At 35.3% G+C, this 22,201-nt stretch overlaps 1 protein-coding gene and 1 long non-coding RNA gene across 2 annotated transcripts; one reads left to right on the top strand and one right to left on the bottom strand.

Annotated features, from left to right (window-relative positions):
• Positions 1–2,302: 2,302 nt before the first annotated feature.
• Positions 2,303–9,428, bottom strand: MTERF1 (mitochondrial transcription termination factor 1). The gene is given in 4 exon segments (XM_023533296.1): positions 2,303–4,520; positions 4,523–4,689; positions 8,755–8,813; positions 9,136–9,428. Coding segments are annotated over 3 exon segments (1,164 nt in total). The 5' UTR covers positions 8,760–8,813; positions 9,136–9,428; the 3' UTR covers positions 2,303–3,528.
• A 70-nt stretch (positions 9,429–9,498) lies between these two features.
• Positions 9,499–11,082, top strand: LOC111742194. Its single transcript, XR_002781227.1, has 3 exons — positions 9,499–9,564; positions 10,367–10,409; positions 10,644–11,082. It is a non-coding gene; the product is annotated as an uncharacterized LOC111742194 (long non-coding RNA).
• Positions 11,083–22,201: the final 11,119 nt, after the last annotated feature.

Here is a 22,201-nt window from a genome sequence, read left to right as displayed (position 1 = left end):
AGATTCTCTTTTCCATCTCCACTGGATCATACTTCTGGGCGTGAAGTGTGGGGCATTACAGTCCACAGAGAAGGAGCCAATAGCCAAGTTTTTCACACACACACACACACACACACACACACACACACACACACAAAACTATATTATTGGCTCTTTAGCTACAAATCATGTACCTATTCAAGCCTTAGAAATTACATGATTTAAGGAGAGAAATGACTAATTTAATAACCCAATAAACACTTTTATATATACTACTCATTTTTCATTCCTTCCTGCTAAGTTCATGATGAGGAAATTCATTTTTTTCTCTTTAACCTTTGATGTTGTCCTATATTCTCAGTTATTTGAAAATCTTCAAGTTTATTCCAGTAGCGTAGAATGTACAGATGGTTTCCATTAAAAAATGTAGTATTCCAGATACATCTAACATTTGAAAACAGAAAAATGCAGTATTCCTAACATTCGTATTTTCCAGAGCAAAATTTTAACTTATAAAGTGCACCAATGGTAGAAAAAGTAGTAGTACATATAACACTGTGGAATATTGAACTAATCTAGGTGGTATTTTCAAAAAAAATTACTAATGTACTAAAATTTACTCTAATGGTGAGAGATTGACTACAGAAATCATGGTTTATCTATATGACAGAATTTCATACAATCATTAAAAACTATGTTACAGGTGAATACTTGAATCTGTAATTAATTACTAAAGAATATTTAATATGTTCACAACCTATTAACATTTTTAAAAAAGCAACATAAAATAGTTTGAACTCTAAATATATATATATGCCACATATCTACTCATGTTATATCCATATGTGGATATATTCTGCAAAGAAAAATAAGAAGAGTGCATCAAAATATTACCTATCTCTGGGAGATAATGTAGTTTTTTTTTAATGATTTCCATTTTTCCCCATTATAAACATGAATTTTTAATCATGAAAAAACTTAAAATTTTTATAATTTAAAATTTAGGAATTGATTCTCCCTTAATCAGACTCGAATCTTAAAATGACATGTTAATATTTCCTGACAGGCATTAACCACTTGTTTCTACAAAGCTGTCCCTTCCCAAACCAGTTGATGTCAAATAAATTTTTATCTCCTCTGCCCACCTCCCTCAAGTTCCTTATAAACTTGTTAGATCCCAAAGCAATTCCTCATAAAATACTCCTATACAATTCATAAGGCTGAAGGAATTAATACTTCATGTTTTAAGTCATAACAATAAAATATACTCCCAATACTACTACTTCATCCATACGATGGAATATTATTTGGCAATAAAAAGGAATGGAATACTGACAGGTGCTACATGGATAAACCTTGAAAACATTATGCCAAGTGAAAGAAGCCAGTCACAAAAGACCCCATATTGTATGATTCCATTTATATTAAATGTCCTGAATTGGCAAATTTATAGACATAGAAAGTGGATCACTGGTAGCCTGGGGCTAGGAAAGTAGGAAGGGGATGAGGAGGATTGACTGCTAATGGATACAAGGTTTCTTTTAGGGGGCACAAACATTTTCTAAAATTAGATTGTGGAGATGATTACACAGTCCTATAAATATAAAAAATATATATTAAACTGTATACTTTAAATTGGTGAACTGTGTATGTGAATTATATGTTAATAAAGCTGTTTAAGCTGTTCTAAAAACAGTACTGTAATTATTACAGCTATCACTGAACAGTGACTATGTGCAAGAAACTTTATAGACCTTATATCATCTGACCAATTCTACAAGGTCAATTTTTAATCTGAGATGAGAAAACAAGTTCAGTGAACTTAAAACATTTATAAACATTTACAGAGCTAGTCAGGAATAGTACCCAAAAATATCACTCTAAAGAAACGTCTCTCTAAAGCCCAAGTTTTCTAAATTATGCCATGCTTGCTATCAAATAGGGTTTTGGATGTAACTATGAGTATCACTGACATACAAATGGCCTTGAAAAAGCAGGCATTTTGTTTCTATCAGTGGTGGGAACTGGTTTTTTTGAGGCAACAGATAGGAAATAAGGCTTAAAAGGTTGAACGTCATTGTTAATTCAAAGTCCACAAATGCCTCTGGAAAACAAAAGTACTTAAGGTCATGTAATTTGTCTCTTCTTTTTCAGCTTGTCAGAGCTAGATTGTGAATGTCTTCAAGAAAGACATTATTTGATTTGTCTTTTTTTAAGTCAATGCCTCTAGAAATTTCTTGTTCTTTGTATTAGATGAAATGCCAACAAAATAAAAATATACAGAAACTATCATCATTTCTTTAAACTGCATTCATTAGACAAAAATATTTTTAGATTTTATTACTCATATTTAGTTTTTTATCCATACATTGAGAGGACTTTACAAACACTAACTTATAAGCCATTCCAGAAAAACAATTGGATAAAAAAAGTAATTATACGAGGAAGAAATACAGACATGATACTGAAAGAACTATATTTTGTGACTTCACCTACAATGCAACTAATAGTCTATTTAGTTGTTATTCTATTTGCTGCTGTAACAAATTATCACACACTCAGAGGTTTAAAACAACACAAATTTATTATTTTAGGGTTCTGTAGGTCAGAAGTTTGACATGGGTCTCACTGGGCTTAATTCAAGGCCCTGGCAGGAGCTAGAGAATGTTTCCTTGTCTTTTCGATTTTGTAGAGGCCACCTGCATTCCTTGGCTCATGGCCCCTTTCTCCTTCAAAGACAGTAAGAGTGAGTCAAGTCCTTCTAACATCAAATCATGTCTGACCTTTTACCTCCTTCTTCCACTTTTAAGGGCACTTATGATTACACTGGGTCTACCCAGATAATCCGAGTAATCTCTCCATCTCAAGGTCTTTAATCGCATCTAAGTCTTTTTGCAATGTAACATAACATAATACATTCACAGGTTCTAGGAATTATGACATTGACAACTTTGGGTGGCCATTATTCTGCCTACCACAGTTGCCCGTGTCTTCAAAGAAATCAGGATATTCCTATATTAAACTGAGCCTAAGGGGTGGAGGTGGGCATATTAATGGTTTAAATAAAGAATGAAGGATGAAAAATCACTCCTGTTTTGTCAGATTTTTACTAGTATTCTATTTTGAACATGAACCATAATTAAATATGTAGGAAAAGGAGAAATAGGTTGCCATTCAAAACCATAAAAGGAAATGGATCTAAATAAATCTGTCAATTTTTTAAACTGAATGGAAACCAAAAAAAAAAGCAGCTTACTTTGTATTTTCTATCTTTCTACACATAGTTCTGCCTTGGTGCTTAGGAAGTACCATTTACATAGCCTTTATCATACAATAGGATATTGTATTAATGCAAACTAGAGAAAAGGTACCTGGCAACACTTTACTTGAGCATACCGACGATGAGTTTTATAAACTTTTAAAATATACAAAGGATCATCATATATGTATTACGTGGTTAAGAAATCGAACTTTTTTTAAAAGGCCCAAATTCAAAATGAAGTGATCTCTCTACATTTTAGGATTTTTTTAACTCCCCAGAACAATGTTCTAACAAGTGTTTAACTTTTTCAATTTGGCTTTATATCTTTTTTGACTCCAAGATAGAAGAGCAATATTTGATGTACTCAAGTTATAACCAGCATGTACCAATTCTTTGATTCGACTTTTTAAAGTACTTATGCTTGAATCTAAAATCCGAGGATTTTCAATTATTTTTGAAATGCTAATTTTTTCTTCTATAAGGCAATCTATTTTATCATTAAACTTTTTCTCTCCCAAGAAGATCACATCTGGATAGCTCAAGACAAACTTCTGTACTTCTTTTTCAGTACACCCAAGAAGAGCGAGCTTCTCTTTGATATTTGCGTAGTTTCTTTTGGCATAGTCATTGGAAAGGTCTAGGATTTCAGCTCCTGGGCCACATATCAGAACAAGCAGCTCCTCATTGTTCAGGTTGAGAGTTGACTGTAAAAACTTAATGTTAGCTTTGACCCGTTTGGTGCTCTGAATTAAAATGAAAGGGTTTTTAAAAATTATCTTCCTAACAAAATCTATGGGATCACTGTGACCTAAAGATAAACAGACTTCTTGCAAAAATTCAACCATCTGTTTATTCAAATCAAGACTATTGGAAAAGGTACGCGGGGCATTGGTCAATAATCGACAAAGGCATTTACGGGTCAGTCCAACTGAGTAGAGGAACTTTATATTATTCTCTAGGTTTAGGTTGTTATTAGACCGAAAAAAGGATTCAGGAGAACATTCCAAAATATTTACAATTTCAAGGTCTGATGTCATAATTCTTCTCCACAGATCCCACCGTTTTGATAGATTTTCAGGTGTGCGTGTTATGGCTCGTGGATATCTTGATATGATGCTAGCAATCACTTCTTTGCTGGCTCCTTTGGACAGAAGGAACATCTTCAGGTCCTGCTCATTAATACCCACCCTATTGAAAACACCAGGCTGTCGTTTCTTCGCCATGTCAACATCTACTCCCATAATAAGTAAGTTATTAAGTAGCTCATTCTCCAAAGGCTGTCTTCATCACCACACTTCACACCAAAAAGCCTAAATGAAACTGATTTGAAGAGGATTTCTGATGAAAATCGGATCATCCAACATCTTGAACCAAAGAGAAAGTTACTTCTCATACCCAAAAGGTTCCGTGGTGCCATCATGGTCAAGTAGCCCCAACCTTTTGGAATGCTGTGTAAAACAACATATGTATTATACAAATGCATGTATTAAATAGCTAAAAGACTGTATTATGATCCTATGAGCATCATAATCATTCCTATAAGAAGACATCTATAGCTCCAAATCTCCCAATGCTGTGGTAACAACTCAGCCACTATACTACTCCCTAGACCACTGCTTCTGATTATCTGTGGGCCTGGGGCTCCATACATTCTTAACATAAAGTAGTATAGCATCATCGTTGCCCCAGAATTATCCTTACTTTTATCTTGCTCTTTTTATGTGGCCTTATCTACCTTGGCTACCCAAAACCAGCTGTCCCTCTCCATCTCTGCTTTATCTTCCTTGTTTCCTAACCTTTGGCTTACTCCTACTAACTCATGCTTTCATTTCTACCTTGTCTCCAAATTCCCAGATCTTTGGCCTTGCCCCTGCCCATAGATACCAGACTTCTTTGCCTCTGTTCTCACATCCTGGTTATCAAAGTCTAAATCTAGCCCTGAAAACCAAATCTTCAGAATACCTAATTTCCCCCTTAAACATTTTTTTTTTTTTTTTTAGTTTTATGGCACTCTTTTTAAACCCAACTTATTATTAGAGTCTTAATTCTTAGCTTAACTAGACTCTGGTCAACAGCTCCTGATCCCAATCTCCACCTCATTAAGTTTACTTTATTGCCCCCCTTGGTCATAACCCAACAATCCAAACCAATTTTCAAAATGATCTAACTGCGATATTTAAGCCAAACAGTCCACATGTGGAATTGTGCTGTGAGATGGCACGTGAACATTAAAAAGTTGCTTTTCTCATTCCTCCAGCCCATCACCACCATACAAAAGACTAACCCAGGGATTTCTGCATCCATTTCACATGTAAACTTTGTACAAGTGGCTAAAACCTCAATAACTCATTTTCTTGATCATTTAGAAATGAGTCGTGAAATGTATGAACTTACATCTGATAATAATAATAGGTCCCTACTAAAACAAGCATTTCTCTTTATAAGAAATATTTAATGAGGAAAGCAATAGAAAAGTAGTCTTCTGTTATTCAACTTATCGGGTAGTTTGTTACTAAGCTACTCGAAGTCTGAATTAATCAATATATTTTTTAACCATATTTTCTCTTTTGCAGACTATGCAGCTGTGACAAACTCAGTTCTTGAATACTTATTACTTACAATAGGCTCTTATCACTTAAAGGAGGACTTCCCTTTTCTTCTCTCCAATTAAGCATAAAATAGAAAATGGAGCTAGATGGTTTCAACTCACCACTGATATCTCTGGGCTTGAGATACCGCTTTTAAGATTGATATCAAAAAAGACTCTCTGTCTATCCTCTTAATTACTCCAACTTAACAAGAACCTGGATTATGAATACAGGCCGGAAACATTCCTGCAGCTCAGGTAATCTACAGATCCTCAAAGAACTGGAAAAATATTCTCAAACTATAGAATCAAATAACATTCAAACAAAAATGCAGGCCACTTTCCAGGTAAACATCAAACAACAACAAAAGCACATTTTAGATTTCCCTATGTTCACTATTCTTTACTTCATAATATCACATACTACTCTGTAACTATACACTTTTCCAAATATGCATGAATTTAAAAACTTAAAAATAAGATCTTCATTCTAACAAAAGAATGAGGGCTTGACCTTGCACAGCTCACCAATCTGTTCTCTTCTCCAGACATTCAAGAGTGACCTCTACTGGATAATGGGATAGAACACTGACAGCTGTGGATAAGACCAGTCTTTCCAAAAAGGGATGGTAAGATGATCCAATGAGATGTAAGAAGAAAATGGTAAAACTCCAATTTATATTTGTCTTAGTCTTTTAAAATTTCCACTTTCTGTATGTGTTTTATAATGTATACAATAGTAATGTAAAACATGTACGTAACTAATGGATAAATATACTTACATATACAAATATACATATGTATAAACCTTTCTTATTGAGTGTACACAATCAAAAAGTCTGAATGCTACTACTCTAGACAACACACCCTCTTGAGATTACACTATCACAAACAAGGCTGAACAAGTCACATAAAGTTCAAAAGAAATTCCACTCATGACAGACTAAAAGTGAAAAAATACCTCCAAATTTCTTAACAAAAGAGTAGTAAATGAAGGTTTCTCCTGAATCTGTCATAGGTGATTTTATGTTTTTACATATAATTCATTCTCCATAGAATTATCTTTCACACAAATTAACACGTCCAAGACCAAAATGAGCATCTTTCCCAGTCCCCAAACTAGACGTCCTCTGATCAATGAAATCACTATCACTAACCTAAAAGTCACTCATGATAAAAATATAAAAGCTCTGCTTTCTTTTCCTCAACCCCATAGCCACATGCTGATTAAGCTTCTTCAGTATGTCTGAACTCCAGCCTCTCAACTGTGTGCTATTCCCTCATCTGGGCTGTAACAGCCACCTAACTTGTTTCTCTATCACTCACTTAAAACTGCCTCTGTAGTGTGCTTGTAAACCAAAGATGTAATTATGCTCCTCAGTCCCTGATTGAAGATCTCTGTAGCTCTTCTCTAGAAAGTAAAATCTTTAGACTGACCTTCAAAGCCCTTACCACACAGTACCAATGACCGTTCTAGTTAGCTTCTATTCTACATACAACTTTACCACTAAGTACCACTGCCTCTCAAACCTCTGGTCCTAAACATCCTTGTCCATCCTTATTTCCCTGCTTTTGCTTAAGATGTCTTTCGGAAAAGCCTATCCTCCTGATGTCTATCCACAGTATAAGGTCCCATTAAAATACTATCTTCCCACAAATCTTTACCTTAACAAATATGTACTGTTAAAATGAATCATTTGTTTTATAATAATTTACTACTAAGGAATCTAAAACTAAGTATTCTATTTCTACAGGAAAAAAAAAAGAGCTCAATTGGATTTAGAACTGGTAACTAAAATTTGGTCTTGATTATAATACTATAAACACAATAAATTGACCCCCCAAAAAATATTATGAGCAGTCTCAACTAAGCTTAAATACAATGTTAACTAAGATCAACTGTTGGTGAGCATATGAGGAAATGGGAAAATTTTTTCAAATACCACTGCTGGAAGAGAATTTGGTACCCTCCATCACATCCTTTAACCCAGCATTTCCACTTGGAAATTATCCAGAGGAAATAAAAAAACAAGAATATACATTTATTATAAAAAAGAATGACAATCATATTATTTGCTAGAGCAAAAAAGAATGCAAATGGTCACTCATAGTAGAATGATAAACTGTGGTAATTATGCAATATAATACTATACAGCGTTTTTAAAAAAAAAAAAATGAGGCAGATCTAACACAATAGAAAGATGTCCAAGATATTTTAAGTGGCAAACTGCACAATGATGTGTTCAGGGTAATACCGCTTACATAAAAGAGGGTGAGGACATTAATATATAAAGAGGGAAAAAAATGAAAGTTATCTCTGACCGATTAATGGCAGCTGTGTACTGGTTCTGAAATATTAAGTTATTACTTAATTAAAGTGTTATTTTGCAATTGGGCAAGAAATTAAAAACAAATTAAAACGGCCTAGGAGTTCAAAAACATAATGGAAAATACATATTACCTTTTTTTATTTTTCAGTTTTCAACACAAAAAAAGTTAAACCTGATGAGTATCAATGCTACTTTACTCTTTTAGCACCCAATCTCCATCCAAAATACTCCTATTACATCTAGGAAGGTAATTATTTAAATGCCTCAACGCAAAAAGTATTGATTACCTCCATCTACAAATTTCAAAAGTAATTAATTCTCCAAAATGTACTTCATTCTCAAATTGACATTTTAATTAACCAAAACCACGATTGCAAAGGCTTAAATCCAAAATTAACGAACACACTGAAAATCTATGTACCTGTAACTTGTGAGGTCTAAGGAATAAAAGGATTTACATTGCTCTGTGCTCGTCACCTGATAAAAGCGGCTTTTAATGGAAATGGTTAAACACTGGCCTCAGGGTATTACATTCCAGTTGGCCTTCTTTTGACAAAACAAGCTGTTTGGAGACCTTTACAACAATGCATTCTCACCTCATTTGTCTTAAGATGATTTTAAATTCCTCTAGAAAAAACTGGAAAACAGCTTCCCTGGAAATGGCAAAAAAATGGGGGGGGGGGGGACAAAATATAGTCAGGACTTCATAAAACAATAAAGAGCTCAATCGCAGCCAACAATGCATAATGTTCTCGTGAGGGCATTACTTCTTGTATAACCATCTCAGAGATATTGAGAAGAAAATGGCAAGTACACGCCTGAGTATGACGAGAAAAGGTAGCAGAATAACGAATATTTGTAAAACCAGAGCTAAATTCTTTACATAGTCTTATTTAACCCCACAAATTAAAAAAGTAAGCATTATCCGTAAAATTACAAAATCGGGGAAAGCGCCAAGTTCCCTTACTAACTTGTCTTAGCTGGGTGAAACGTGGGGTTAGAACCCAGGTGAATCTTTCTTAACTCAAAACCATGGTCATTCCACAAGTTCCATTCCAAGGGTTCTTCCCATCCCTCTTTCTCCCACAATGACATTTCTGCAAGAAGCTGCGCGAAAACTGGACTCCGCTATACATCAAAGTCACCCAGACCAGCTTCTAAAAAAAAAAAAAAAAAAGCACAGTAGCAGCTAGCCACCAACAGCAACCTGTACTGTACCGATGAGCTGGAGATGGCTTTACTTCCGCCTCTGGGTCTGGAGCGGAACAGAGCGACGGAAATGGACGACTAACTTCCGGCCACGGGCAGCGCGCAGGCGTGACGTCATCTGCCTTGCGCGACTTGGCGGCCGTGCGGCCTCCCTCAGCAAACTAACGGACGCCAGCAGAGGGCAGCAGGAGACTGTGGTGAGCTCTGTGAATCGACCTCTGAGGCGGGTTTCGGAGGGCGGGAGGGGGCGGGGCGAGGCCAGGGGCTGCCGAGCTCCATTACCTGCCAGCGACCCGCGGTGGGAAAGTCGTTATTACATCCCAGAATTTTGCAGCCTGATAGAGCAATTACGCTTTTTAATGTGACTAACGCTATGCCGATGAACACCTAGGCGTGTATTGCAGGAAATCGCGTGCGATCCGAGGCTTGTAAACAGTCCCAGATTCTTTTCTTTGCTGAACTACCTTGGAAATCCTTGTGTGGCTGGGAAAGCAGTTCACGTATATTTCGATTTAACTGCTTGCAGCACGATTACTTCTGATTCTTTTGAAATTGTGACAGGTTTGGGCTATTTCAATTAAAGTTTAACAGAAACAACCTCCACAACGGAAGCATTTTGGGGGGGCGTCCCTTTAAATCTTTCTGGTTCCGTCAGTCTCACCTGGGGATGGTAGCAGTGGCGATTAAGCTTCAGTTCAAGGCAATTCTGTTACCTCCAAAAGAAAAATTATACCTACATTAATGAAATAATTATCCAGCTGCCAAGTTATCTAACGGAGGAAGTGGTGGTCCTTAAGAAAATAGAAAATGGGAGCGAAGGTCCATCCTAAATTATACTGCAAGAAAGAATTTCCTGAATTACCTTACTCTACGTAGGAGCATAATGCTGGAATTTTCTTCATCCTTTTTCTACACCAATGAATCGCCCTTAGATTACTCCTTGCTGATATGTTGTTGTCACTTTGTTTTGAATTAACTTTCTTTTTGTTGGTTTTAAAGATGAAGATTTACCGTTAGAACTTTAAATTACTAAGTCTATCTGGTAAGTGAAACTACTTAACTGTAGTTCCTCCAGTTAGAAAGTAGTCCTGAAAAATTAGAAATAGGTCCTTTATGTAAATTTCTAAAAATATATATATTTCTGCATGGCAGGCGCTCATATCCAAGTTAATATCTACCATTATGTATAAATATATAAATTTATATACATAAATATATAAACATTTTAACTATAAACTGCTTTACAATTAGACTAAAACAATAAAATCTTTTTCAGGCATTATTCAACTTCCGACTTTAAGAAGACCTTTGAGATTATGGAACCCCAATTCTCTTTTTACAGAGGAGACATTAAAACCCTTAGAGTGGGAGCCAGCAAGAAAACGCATGTCTTATACCTACCTACTTGACCCCCAAGTCTGCTTTGATTGATATCACATGCTTTGTTGTACTGACACAAATCATCAAAGGTTATTTCAGACATACCCAGGGAACATCACCTAAGTTTGTTCTGAGTGATACCTTGTAGGTATGGAGATTGGTTCTTTTGAAAATAAGTTCCATATTGCCTATTCAAAATTTTGTGACTACAAGTATATTTTAAGTGCATATTACAAAACGCCAAAAAGAATAACAACAAAAGTATAATAATGGTTGGATTAAGATGCTGTATTGTCAATTATTTTTTCCTTCTCATATTTCTGCAAGAAAGTTTAATGATTTGTGAAATGTCGTCATTACCTCTAATAAGAGCAGCGACTGCTACCTTGTTGTCATTGGTGGTGTGTTACTGTAGAATCTGTGTCTACCTTGCCTGTATTTTATTCATTGATTCAGTGAACATTTATTGAGCCCTGGCACATTCCAGGCCCTGTTTTCAGGGTGGGGGTATACAGTGGAAAACAAGACAACGCTGCTACCCTCCTGGACCTCATTTCCAGTAGCAGGTCTCACTAACTCCACTCCTTTACATTCTGCCCTGCATCTCCCCTTCCCAAGGTCATAGCTGACCCACAACCTAACTAAACTGATGTAATTAAGAAAAAGAAGGTGTAGTTGGAAATACTGGGGGAAGGGGGTAGTGTCGTATGTGGGAGAAAACCAGAAACGGAGTAAATGATGATAAAGGAACAAAGAAGAAAAAAGATGTGATGAAGCAGTTGTAGTATGGTGGAGAGTTTTTGCTAGAAGCTGTTGTAAAGTTTTCATCTTTCTGGGCTTTTATCAAGGCTAAAGTAATTCAATTTTTTAAGTTAAATTTGTATTGTAGTATATCTCTTTGAAAATTCTTTTTTTTTCTGAAACAACGGTGATATTAGATAGTATATGTATTTTTAAATGACCGTATTTCAGAAAAGAAAAGATTGCCGAGTCTGTATTGGAGCATCTCCTTCCCCTTTTTTAATCCAAAAGCCTGCAGCCCAGACTTTGGACCTCTCCCTTCAAGAACTGGACTTAGACATGCGTCTAAGGGGAGAGGCTTAAAGTCAACTTTGAATACAGAATCTGTGCTATATTCAGAAGCACCTCTGATCTCCTATAACTAAGGCTTTTTTTTTTTTTAACTATGCCAAAGTGCCTACCTGACCCATTCTGCCCACGAACTGTCCTTAATTTTTTATGCAAACAGACTTCTGGAAAGCCATAGCCACTTGGTTGACCACTCATGTCTGAATCTCAGCAGACCCAATTGAGGTCAGAAAGGAATTGGCCCTCCATTCCCCCCACTTTCCACCCAATACAACAACACCCACAGACTCCTGGACTCTAATAGACAAATGCATCTCCTACCCCACGTCAACTTCCTAGTCAGACCTGCCAGCACCCTACCAGTCTCATCTGAGTGACCTCAGGAGAACAAGTCTCTTCTCCCACTCTCTTGCCTGTAGCTGCTCTGTGTGTATATGATAACAAATGAAAAGACTATAAATTGCTTAAGGCAGAGAAAAACAGTACCCCATGCTCACAGGTTAACACTCTTTCTGTTTTCAAACAAACAAACCAAAAAAAGCAAGCTTCTTTTCTCCCCTTTTCAAAATTGCTTTTTAACAACCTTAGATTTTAAAGTTTTACTACTGGTAACTTTCTGTGCAATGTGCCTAATCAGGGTCTAGAGAGACTTCATGAGTCAGTTTTCCTGCTCCCACACTCAGTACCACAAGGGTCTGTGGTGAGGAAATGGATACTTTGCCTGGCAAATTTGCTGATTCAAGAACTGATATGATCCTTCATTCCCATAGTAGTTAGATTGCCACCATCAGCAGGAAAGATGTTGGCCAAGAGAAACACCATGTTTATTTAAGATCCCATTCAGCCTTAGCACTGGTAGAAATTTTATCTTAGCATAGCAGGGGAGTAAATAATCACAAATATGGAATAAAACGTTCCTTGTTTAAAACTTCTTATTTACAGTATTTCTTGAAATTTCTTACAGTAGTTCTTAAAATTTTACCTTTAGAGGTTATTCCTTGGTATTTATAGCATGATGATTTTAAATCATAAACATATTTGAACAGGGAAACAAGTAAACAGTCAGCAAACTTTTTCTATAAAGGGCCATCTAGTAAATATTTTAGGCTTTATGCTCCACATGCTATCTCTATTGCACATTATTCTTTTTCCTTTCTTTTTTACAACCCTTTAAAAATGTAAAGCTCAAGGCCTGCCTGGCCACAGGCCATAGTCTGCCAACACCTGCATTAAACTATAATGAGCTACTTACATATACCTGTGCTACTCACATATACCTGTAACTTAGTTTGAGTTAAAGGCATCTGAAGAATAGGAATTTTGAGAGAAAGAACATAGAAGAGTAAAAGATTAACAATGTCTGAAAACATTCACATAATACTGCTACGTACTATTTTAATCACTTCACCTATATTAATTGATTTAAGTCTATGATGGAAATAACATTATCTCCATTTTACAGATGAGAAAACCGAATTAGAGGCTAAGTAACTTACTGAAGCTGACCCAGCTATTAACATGATTGGAACCTGAGAAGTCCAGCTCCAGAGGTGATGATTGTAATTGCAATGCTTTGCTGACACTCAGAGAGAAACAATATTTTAATTCACTATAGAAACTACAAAAATAGGAATAATATTGTATAGAAAATAGAAAAAGAAACCAAAAAGTCACCTGTAAATCTATCACTTAGAAGTAGCCACTATTTACCTTTTATTTATAGCCTTTTGGTTTTTTTTTCCCCAAAAAAATATTCCTTACATAACTTTTTTCTTTATTCAACCAATGAAGTAATTATCATACTTTTGCAGAGGAGGAAACTGAGGCTTAGATGGATTAAGTAACTTTTAAAAGATCATAAAGCTAATGTGTGTGCAACCAGGATTTCAACCCGGGTTGTTGCTTCCAGAACCTGTGCTCGTAACCCCTGGCTTATACTGTATTTGAGTTTATACTACTTGCCACACTTAAAAAGTCCTTTTCTAACTCAAGTTTATAGAGAACAGTCACCCATATTTTCATCCAGTACTTCATTATTTTTCTTGGTTTTTTTTTTTTTAAGTCTTTGAATCATCTGGATTTTATTTTGAAATAAGAAACAAGGTAGAGATTCAGTTTTGTTTCTTTTCCAAATTGCTGGTCAATTGCTCCAACATCGTTTAATGAATACTTTCTTTGCCCACTGCTTCGAAATGCCACCTTTTTCATATACTAAATTACAAGGTAATTTTTACCATTTTTGAATGACTGCATTCCATTTTTGGAAGATATTTCTTAAGGATCTGTTGTGATGCTCTTACTTAAGGGTTAATATGAAGAAAGGAGTGGTGTCATGAGAATTTTCCTTTAAAGGTGATTTTTCCCTTAAAAAAATAAAAGTCAGGATTCAAGTGAGCATATTTTAGCTCAAACTCTACAGTGTTTATAGAAGTGTGAAAAATGGAAGCTGAACTTGAAGAAATATTAAATATTATCCTGTCCAACTCCCTTATGTATAGATAAGGAAAATAAGGCTCAAAATGGAAAAAATTACTCATCTAATAAATAACGTTGCCAGTTAGTGTCTGTATTACACAGAATTTGTTCAGTTGCAAGTGACAAAACTACAACTCAAACTAATTCAAGCAAAAATGAGGGGGACTTTTTTTCTCTCTCAGTTTCTGTCTGTATATAGGCCTCGTTCTCTCAAGCTCTTCTATGGAACAAGATACATAGCAGGTATCCCTAAGGTTGTATCCTTTTAACTAGAAACTCAAAGGAAAAGAGAGAGATTCTAACTCTTAGTCTCGAACATAAAATCTAAAACAAAAACTCTATTTGGCTTTCCTTGAGTCATGTGACCACTCCCATTGTTTCCTGGGAAGGGTGAGGATGGCAAGAATAATGTGGTTCCAGCAAAATCATTTGGAGTTGAGGGGAGGCAGTTCCTCAAAAGAAAAGAGGTGTTACTATTACTAGAATGAAGAAAGGGAAGTTGGACAGACAAAAACATTTCTGTCTACTACAACAGTGGAGAGCCAGAATTAGAGTTGAGATATTTGAACTTTCATTCCAATCCTCTTCTCATTCCTCTATTTATTCATTTAACATATATTTACTGAGCACTCTATCAGGATTGTATTTAGCTGCAAGTACAGAATCCCCAGTCAATGGTGGTTTACATAGCAAAAAATCTAGAGAGAGGAGTTAGTTATTGGCATTATCTTAAACCATGTAGTCACAGTTTCCCTTCTCTCCCTGGAGACTTTCCAAACTCCTATTAAAAATAAATCTTTTCTACTTCTGTATTGCTGTAACAATTTGTTCAATAATTGTAAAACTGCATTCATTCTGCCTTGTGTAGAAACAGGTTTGGTGCATAAAACTCAATCTCCTCTGCTGTTAGCAACTCCTGAGGGCACAGACTAAGTCTCAGCCGTTCTTATGGAATCCAGGTGCCAACTGTCCACCCATTCTGTGTCTTTGCCAGCTGTACATGCTCCCTACTAGACCCAGAACCCCCAAACCCAGAAATGCTCTGAGTTCTGAAAAAGTAAACCATATCACCTGACAACATCAGTGAACAAAGTAAATTTCACTATAAGTTTTGCCATGGGGGTTACATAACACAACACACAGAAAAGCAACCTGCAAATCTCCCATTGAACTCACTGGCTCACATTTTCTTCCTTCTGGATGGTCCTGAAGACTTCAAATTCCTCTCCCCACCATTTTGCCCAAATTCAGCTGTGTGCCAGCTCCATCTCCACACTGGCACACCCAAACCCAGCTAGAGGCTCAGTAAAATAAAGTCCCATCTAGGTAACAGGTCCCAATCTTCTTAGTAGTGGGGGATTCAAAGTAGCAGATAATATTAAATCATGCTTATAATAGTTAACATTTATTGGATATTATGTGTAAGGTGCTATTATCTCAGCAATGCATGTTTTATTGTCTCCATTTTACAGTTAAGAAAAGGGAGACATGAAGAGGTTAAATAGCCCTATGGTCATGCAGCCGGGAAGGAGGAACCAGAAATCAAACCCAGGCTTTTTGAATCCAGAGCCTGGGCCCTTAACCATTAAACTCAACTAACCTCTATAGCACCTAATACAATGCCTTCCCTAGTAAGTGCATCAAAATGTTGGTTGGATTAAATTTATATTTCTAAAATCATCAGAAATACTCTAGCTTCTTATATTTCTTTTTTTTTCCAGCTGCAAAAATTTATTTTTGTTTGTGAAATACCAAAATATGCATTATATGAAAAAACTACATTATCTTAAATGAAAGCAAAATGAGTATATTATAATTATTTGCTAGTTTTATTTTTTCCAGCTTTATTGAAATAAGCTGGCAAACAAATGTATTTATTTAAGGGGTACAACATGATGATTTGATATTCCTATACATGGTGAAATGATTACCACAGTGAAGCACATCCGTCACCTCACATAGTTACCATTATTTTATGTGTGCGGTGAGAACACTTAAGATCTACCCTCATAGCAAATATTAAGTATACAATACAGTGTTGTTAACTATAATCATCCTGCTCTACATTGATTCTCATGGTATTGAAAGCTTTCTGTATTAAGTGAATGAATGGATGGATGAATGAATGAATGAATGAACAAACTGACTATGCAACTCCACTTCCTCATCTGAAAATTCATTCATTCAGTTGGTCTTTTAATATTTATGTATCCACCATGCAGGCACCAAAGAAACAACAATGAAACATAAGAAACACTCCCTGCCTTTAACAAGTCTAGTGGAGATAGTCACAGTCCGAAAGAAACGTGTTGAACTAGATGCTAGCAAAAGTCCCTTGCTGCGCCAAAATCCTGTGATTCCTTTGGGTGGGAGGTTTGCTCTCCTTGTACCGAGGTGGTAGATTTGCTATCACAAGATGATTCATTCTTCCTCCCGTCCTAAGCACTCAAATCAGTGCAAAAAAAAAAAAAAAAAAATGTAGATTCTGATAAACTTTAAATGACTGCTACCCTTGATTAGACATTGGGAAGGGAAAATGGGTACCGCTTGTCAAATAATCACTGAGGAGAGAATTTAGGGCTGCCCCTACACATAATAACAAAACATGAGAAGCCTTGCCTTAATGCCTTCCGGCTTTCCTCGCAGCACTCCTAACTCCAGCAACTGCTAGGTAGCTAGTGTCCTCCTGCTTCCCTCTGAGTGCCCTAAATCACACTTTAACTCTAGGCACGCCAGTTGATCATGAAGCATCCCCTACTCTAGAGCTGCCTATAGAGCTTCCCCCTTCACCTTTACCTGTGAGCTGGACACTTGGCTTTTCATCTCTGTATCCCGTATCTTGCTGTTCTCAATCGTAGCTGCACATTAGCATCACCTAGAAAGCTTTTTAAATACACTGAAGCCCAGCTCTCTGCCCCTAGGGATCCTGATTGAATTGGTTTGGGATGAGGCCCAGATAATGGTCTAGTTTTTGTTTTCGTTTTTGCTTTTTAATCCTCAGTAGATGATTCTAATGTATAGCTAGACTTGAGAACTACTGAACCTTTAAAACTGGAGTTCCTTAATTTTCACCTGCTGGTTAAAGCACTATCCTGGATTCTGGAACCAATCTGTTTCCAGCCAGGGAAAATTCAAGAAGCCTTAGGCTAGCAGCTCAGCAGCTCAGGGCTTAATCCCATTGTGGCTTAGACTCCCAGTTCCAATATTATAGGCTGTTATCGTCCCTCAGGATTAAGCTCCTTTCCCGAAGGAATATGGGGAGTTAAAGGAGGAGAAACAGTTGCTGGGCAGGCAAAACCATTGTAACAAAGTTGTCCTGAATAAATATTGTCACTTGGTGACAGGTCTGGGTAGGGAATTATCTGACCTAACATCTCTCAGCCATGCCTGTGTCAAGCTGCCAGATGTTTCTTTTTATTTCAGTACATGCACCTCTGTTAGTGATACTTTAATAACTCTTTCCTAGAAACATCTCATCTTTAATCTCCTTTCCTTTCTTCTCCCTCTTTTAACTTGTACCTAGTTAGTTCTTGAATCTTTTCCTCTCCCTTTGATCCATTTTTACAAACCTCCCCTACCGTGACTACGATCATGCCTAAGCGTAAGACTAGTATCGGTGGTGTATTTAAACCAGGGAAGAAGGAAGCTACATTTTTTAAATGTAGTGAAATTTGATGTGAAAAGAAGCAACCTCTAGAGTCCATAAAAGTGCTAATAAAAGCTCTTCAGAGTTCTCCCCAAAAGTTTATATTCTCTTATTCTACTCAAATGAAACCTTTTATTTGGAAACCAGAATTCAACATAAATGTTATTTTTAATCAATTTGTTTTCTGCTTTGATATTTGTTTCACAACAGTTAAGTTTTTACTATTTTTTTCCTATCTTTTTTTTTTTAACACTTCATTATGTGGATTATTCTCAGAACACTAGCAACATCTATAACATTGCCTTAAATGAAAATTCTACTCTGAGTACCAAAGTTTTGGATCCCAACTCATCTGTAAATTGAGGACTATGTGAATATAACTAGCACCGTGCTGAGCACTCCCTTAACTCCCTTAAGTCTGTTTTTCCAGCGTCACAGGGGACAGTTCTTAAGGTTTACCAAAGGAGAAGATTGAATATGAGGCCTGATTTTAATTATATCTGTTTCTGTTGATAAGACTGATGACTTACCAGCCATCAGTGAGATGGAGAAAGTTATTTTGTTCTTCGGCCCAGAAGAAATTACTATATGTGATTTTCTTAGTGCCAATGGGAGTATCATGACGAGCATCCCAAACCCACTTAATTACTATGACAATCTGAAGAAGCAAATCCCAATTGTAATGTCTAGAACTAGTCTCAGAAAAGTGCTTTTAAACTTCAAATATTTATCTAATTAAAGATAAGTGCTCTAAAATTTGTTAATTTTTCTTGACATTAAATATAAACCTTAGCTGATCCTGTTCTCTATTTTGACCAGGAACTGTGATTCTCTGTGAACATTAACGAGAGAGATACAGAGAGAGGTTGAGATTCAAATGTTTTAAAGCACATAAAACAATAAAATTTTTTCTATTATGTAGTGAAATACATGTTCTGTATTGCCCTTGAGAATATCACAATCATAATTTATGATCTGTATATATTTTTAGTACATATTTGAATTAGTCATTGTGAATCAGATATCCTAAGATCATTTAATTAATTACCTGCATTATCTAACCTCTACTTAAATTTCTTCTCTAGACATATTACTCTTACAGACTAAATTATTCATCTCACCAAACTTTCTAAGCTGACAAAGCCACTTGGCTTTCTAGCTAAAGTGCTATTGTGAAAGCAGGTCTTAGCTCAACAAATGCTTCCTCTTTTATTAAGAGATAAGAGCGAAGAACCATCATGTCTAAAAATAGATACTTAGAGCTTAAAATCTGTCAGACCATATGTTGTACAACTCTAAGATCCAGGAAACAAAGGCATCCTTCTCCTGGGGGTATGTATTATTACAGTCATTCTGGGGGATCAGTGCCAGTCCACTTGTATGATTGTACAATCATTTAAACATCTTTAAAAAAGAAGTGGATATAAATTCCTGGGGATGGTGAAGGGAAAACATTAGTGAATTGGCACTAATCTGATCTGCACGCATTTATACCTGTGTTGTGAGAATGCATATGACAGTGTGAATTTTCTTCCAGTGTCCTTGAGATTTCTTTCAATGAAAGTACTTTTCTTGTTTCTTATTGACAGTCAATGGAATGACCACAAAATATAGGATTTGAGGCAGTCTTCACTTATAAGAAAGATAGCATTTTACAAACGTCGTAAGATCTTTTCTGTATTGAAATTTTAACACTTTTTCTTCTGGTGGAATGTTGTTTCATTGTTTTAGAGTTTAAAACTTCTTTTAAAACTTTAAAATAAGGTTTCAAAGCTATTGCAATTAATCTCCAAATATGCTTTACATAGATGGTGCACATTTTATAACATTTTCCATGTTTTATATTGTGCAAACTCAACCATTTTCAGAGATTCCATTACAGTCTTATGCTAGAATATCATTCTGAGACTGTGTACATAGTACATTGAAGTAATTTGGCAGTTACTCAGTTTAGACCACAAATGGTTCCAACCTCTAAAAGGGATTCTTTTCTACCTTTGTAACTATCAAATCTCTACTTCTTTTTATATTGCAGAGACCCAACTACATTGGCATATTTACAAAACCAAACACTTTTAAAATGTTAAAGTTGAGAAGTCCAAGTTTTCTCTAATTACTTGGCAATGATTGTGTAAGCTAGTTGTAAAGGTAGAAATGTCTGTTCTTTGTCAACTAACAAAAGAACTTCAGTCCTCTTCAAGTGATGGGAGAAAAAGGAGGAAATGAAAAGTAATACCAGATAGTGTATCTCTTCCAGGACATGAAGCTGATTTCTTATAGTTTCTAAGATTATTTGTGCATATATATGTATGTGTACATGTACGTGTACATGTACGTATATGTATATGTATATGTTTATGTATATGTATATGTAAAGAAAGGTTTACGTATACATGATACCAAGTCTCTCTCCTTTTCCTCAGTTACCCAATTCCCCTCTCTGAAGGCACATGCTGTACCCAGTTTCTTGGAGATTCTTCAATGATAATCTGTGCATTTGCCAACATACGTGTATAAATTCACTCTTTCTCTTTCTTTCTTTCTCTCTTCCCTTCTCTCTTTCTCTCCTTTTATACAAAAGGTTGTATACTGTATACTCTTCTCTGTTCCTTGAATTTTTATTCTTAAAGATTGTTCCAAATCACTACATACAAAAGTCATCATTCAAGCTACTGTTTGCATAGTAATCCACTGTACGAGTATATTGTAATTCATCTAAATAGTCTCTTAATGATGAGCATTCATTCACATTTGTACTCCAAAAGGAATAAAAGAACAAATCTATTATTTTTAAATGTTATGAATGTCATGAATCTCCAGCATTTGTAATATAGAAAACAAAGAGATAGCAATCTGACATTGTATAATAACCATTTCATTTTTTGTTGACAAACCATCATCGTGTTACAAGAGAAAATTTTGAATTATATATTTTTTAAAACCATGAAAACTGTTAAATCTTTCTAGTTTTACTTATATTGCTATTATTAAAAATAATAAAAAGTTGTTGCCAATAATGAGAGGAAATATTGTATGAGATATACAAATTTTCATAACACATAAAACAAATAAATATAGAGATTTCATAACACATCAAATAAATATATAGATTGAGACTTTTTAAAAACCTCTTTTATGATAATAATTATTGTAAGGTTATAAGACTCTAAATTAGCCCTCAGATTTACTAATAGCTATTTTGAAAGTACATCTTAAAATTATTTTAGGAATAAAAGTCCTTGAAGATATATTTAATAGTGATATGAGAAGTCTTGACCCAGAAGACCAGATACTATGTTATTTATTAAATGAAAAAAGCTTTATAAACTTATAAAATAGTAGCAATAGTACAGAGAAATCTAAGCATGTGGTTTTGGACATAAGAGCCTTAAAGAAGATGTAAAACCAGGTAGCTATTTCCTTGGTAAGGTTTCTATGGGTACCAGATGATTATTCCATAAAAAAGAGAAAAGGGTATGCATTGGCACCAGCTCAGATTGTCTCTCTATATATTTGTGATGTAAATAAATGAAAATGTATTTTTATGAAGAATTGACAAATTAAAATCAAAGCAATCTGTTCTATCAAATTTTGTAATAATGATATGAATTATAATTTTAAAAATTAGACACAAAAATCAGGGCCCTTTATTAGGAAGAGAATTCTCAACATCTTTTTGTCATCTAAAATTCATTTTGTCATTGAAAATTTATGCTCAAATGAGAGTCAATACCACTGTGTGGATTTTTCTGACAAATTTATGCTCAAATGAGAGTCAATACCACTGTGTGGATTTTTCTGACAATATTACAGAAATTGGACCAGATAATTCATTGGGAAACTTCATTACTGGAACTTTCCAATTAGAAGTAGCTAAATGAATAGTTTGAAAGACAAAGTTCAACACAGCTAGTTATCACATTTAAACTGTGTCTACAAAATACCAAAAAAAAAAAAATGGAAAAGAAAAAGAAAAAAATAATTTGGTTAAACAATTACTGGTCAAGTCAGTGAAACAAAATCAGTCAAACCAGTCTTTTGGTATCATGTAAGGAATAAACATCACTTGATTGGATTTTTAATATTTCACCCAAATATTTATCATGCTTTTATCTTAGCCCTGTTCTCACAAGACAGCAAAAAAGGTAGTAAAAATATTTCTTTACAAGAGTCCTTTAAAATCTACCTAATATGTAACTCACGTATTTTTTTCACAACACATAAGTCAGAAAGGAGGACTACAA

This window comes from Pteropus vampyrus, unplaced genomic scaffold, assembly GCF_000151845.1.
Source record: "Pteropus vampyrus isolate Shadow unplaced genomic scaffold, Pvam_2.0 Scaffold4, whole genome shotgun sequence".
Taxonomy (NCBI): Eukaryota; Metazoa; Chordata; class Mammalia; order Chiroptera; family Pteropodidae; genus Pteropus; species Pteropus vampyrus.
The sequence above is the reverse complement of the archived record's forward strand: the minus strand, read 5'-3'. Positions and strand labels throughout refer to the sequence as shown.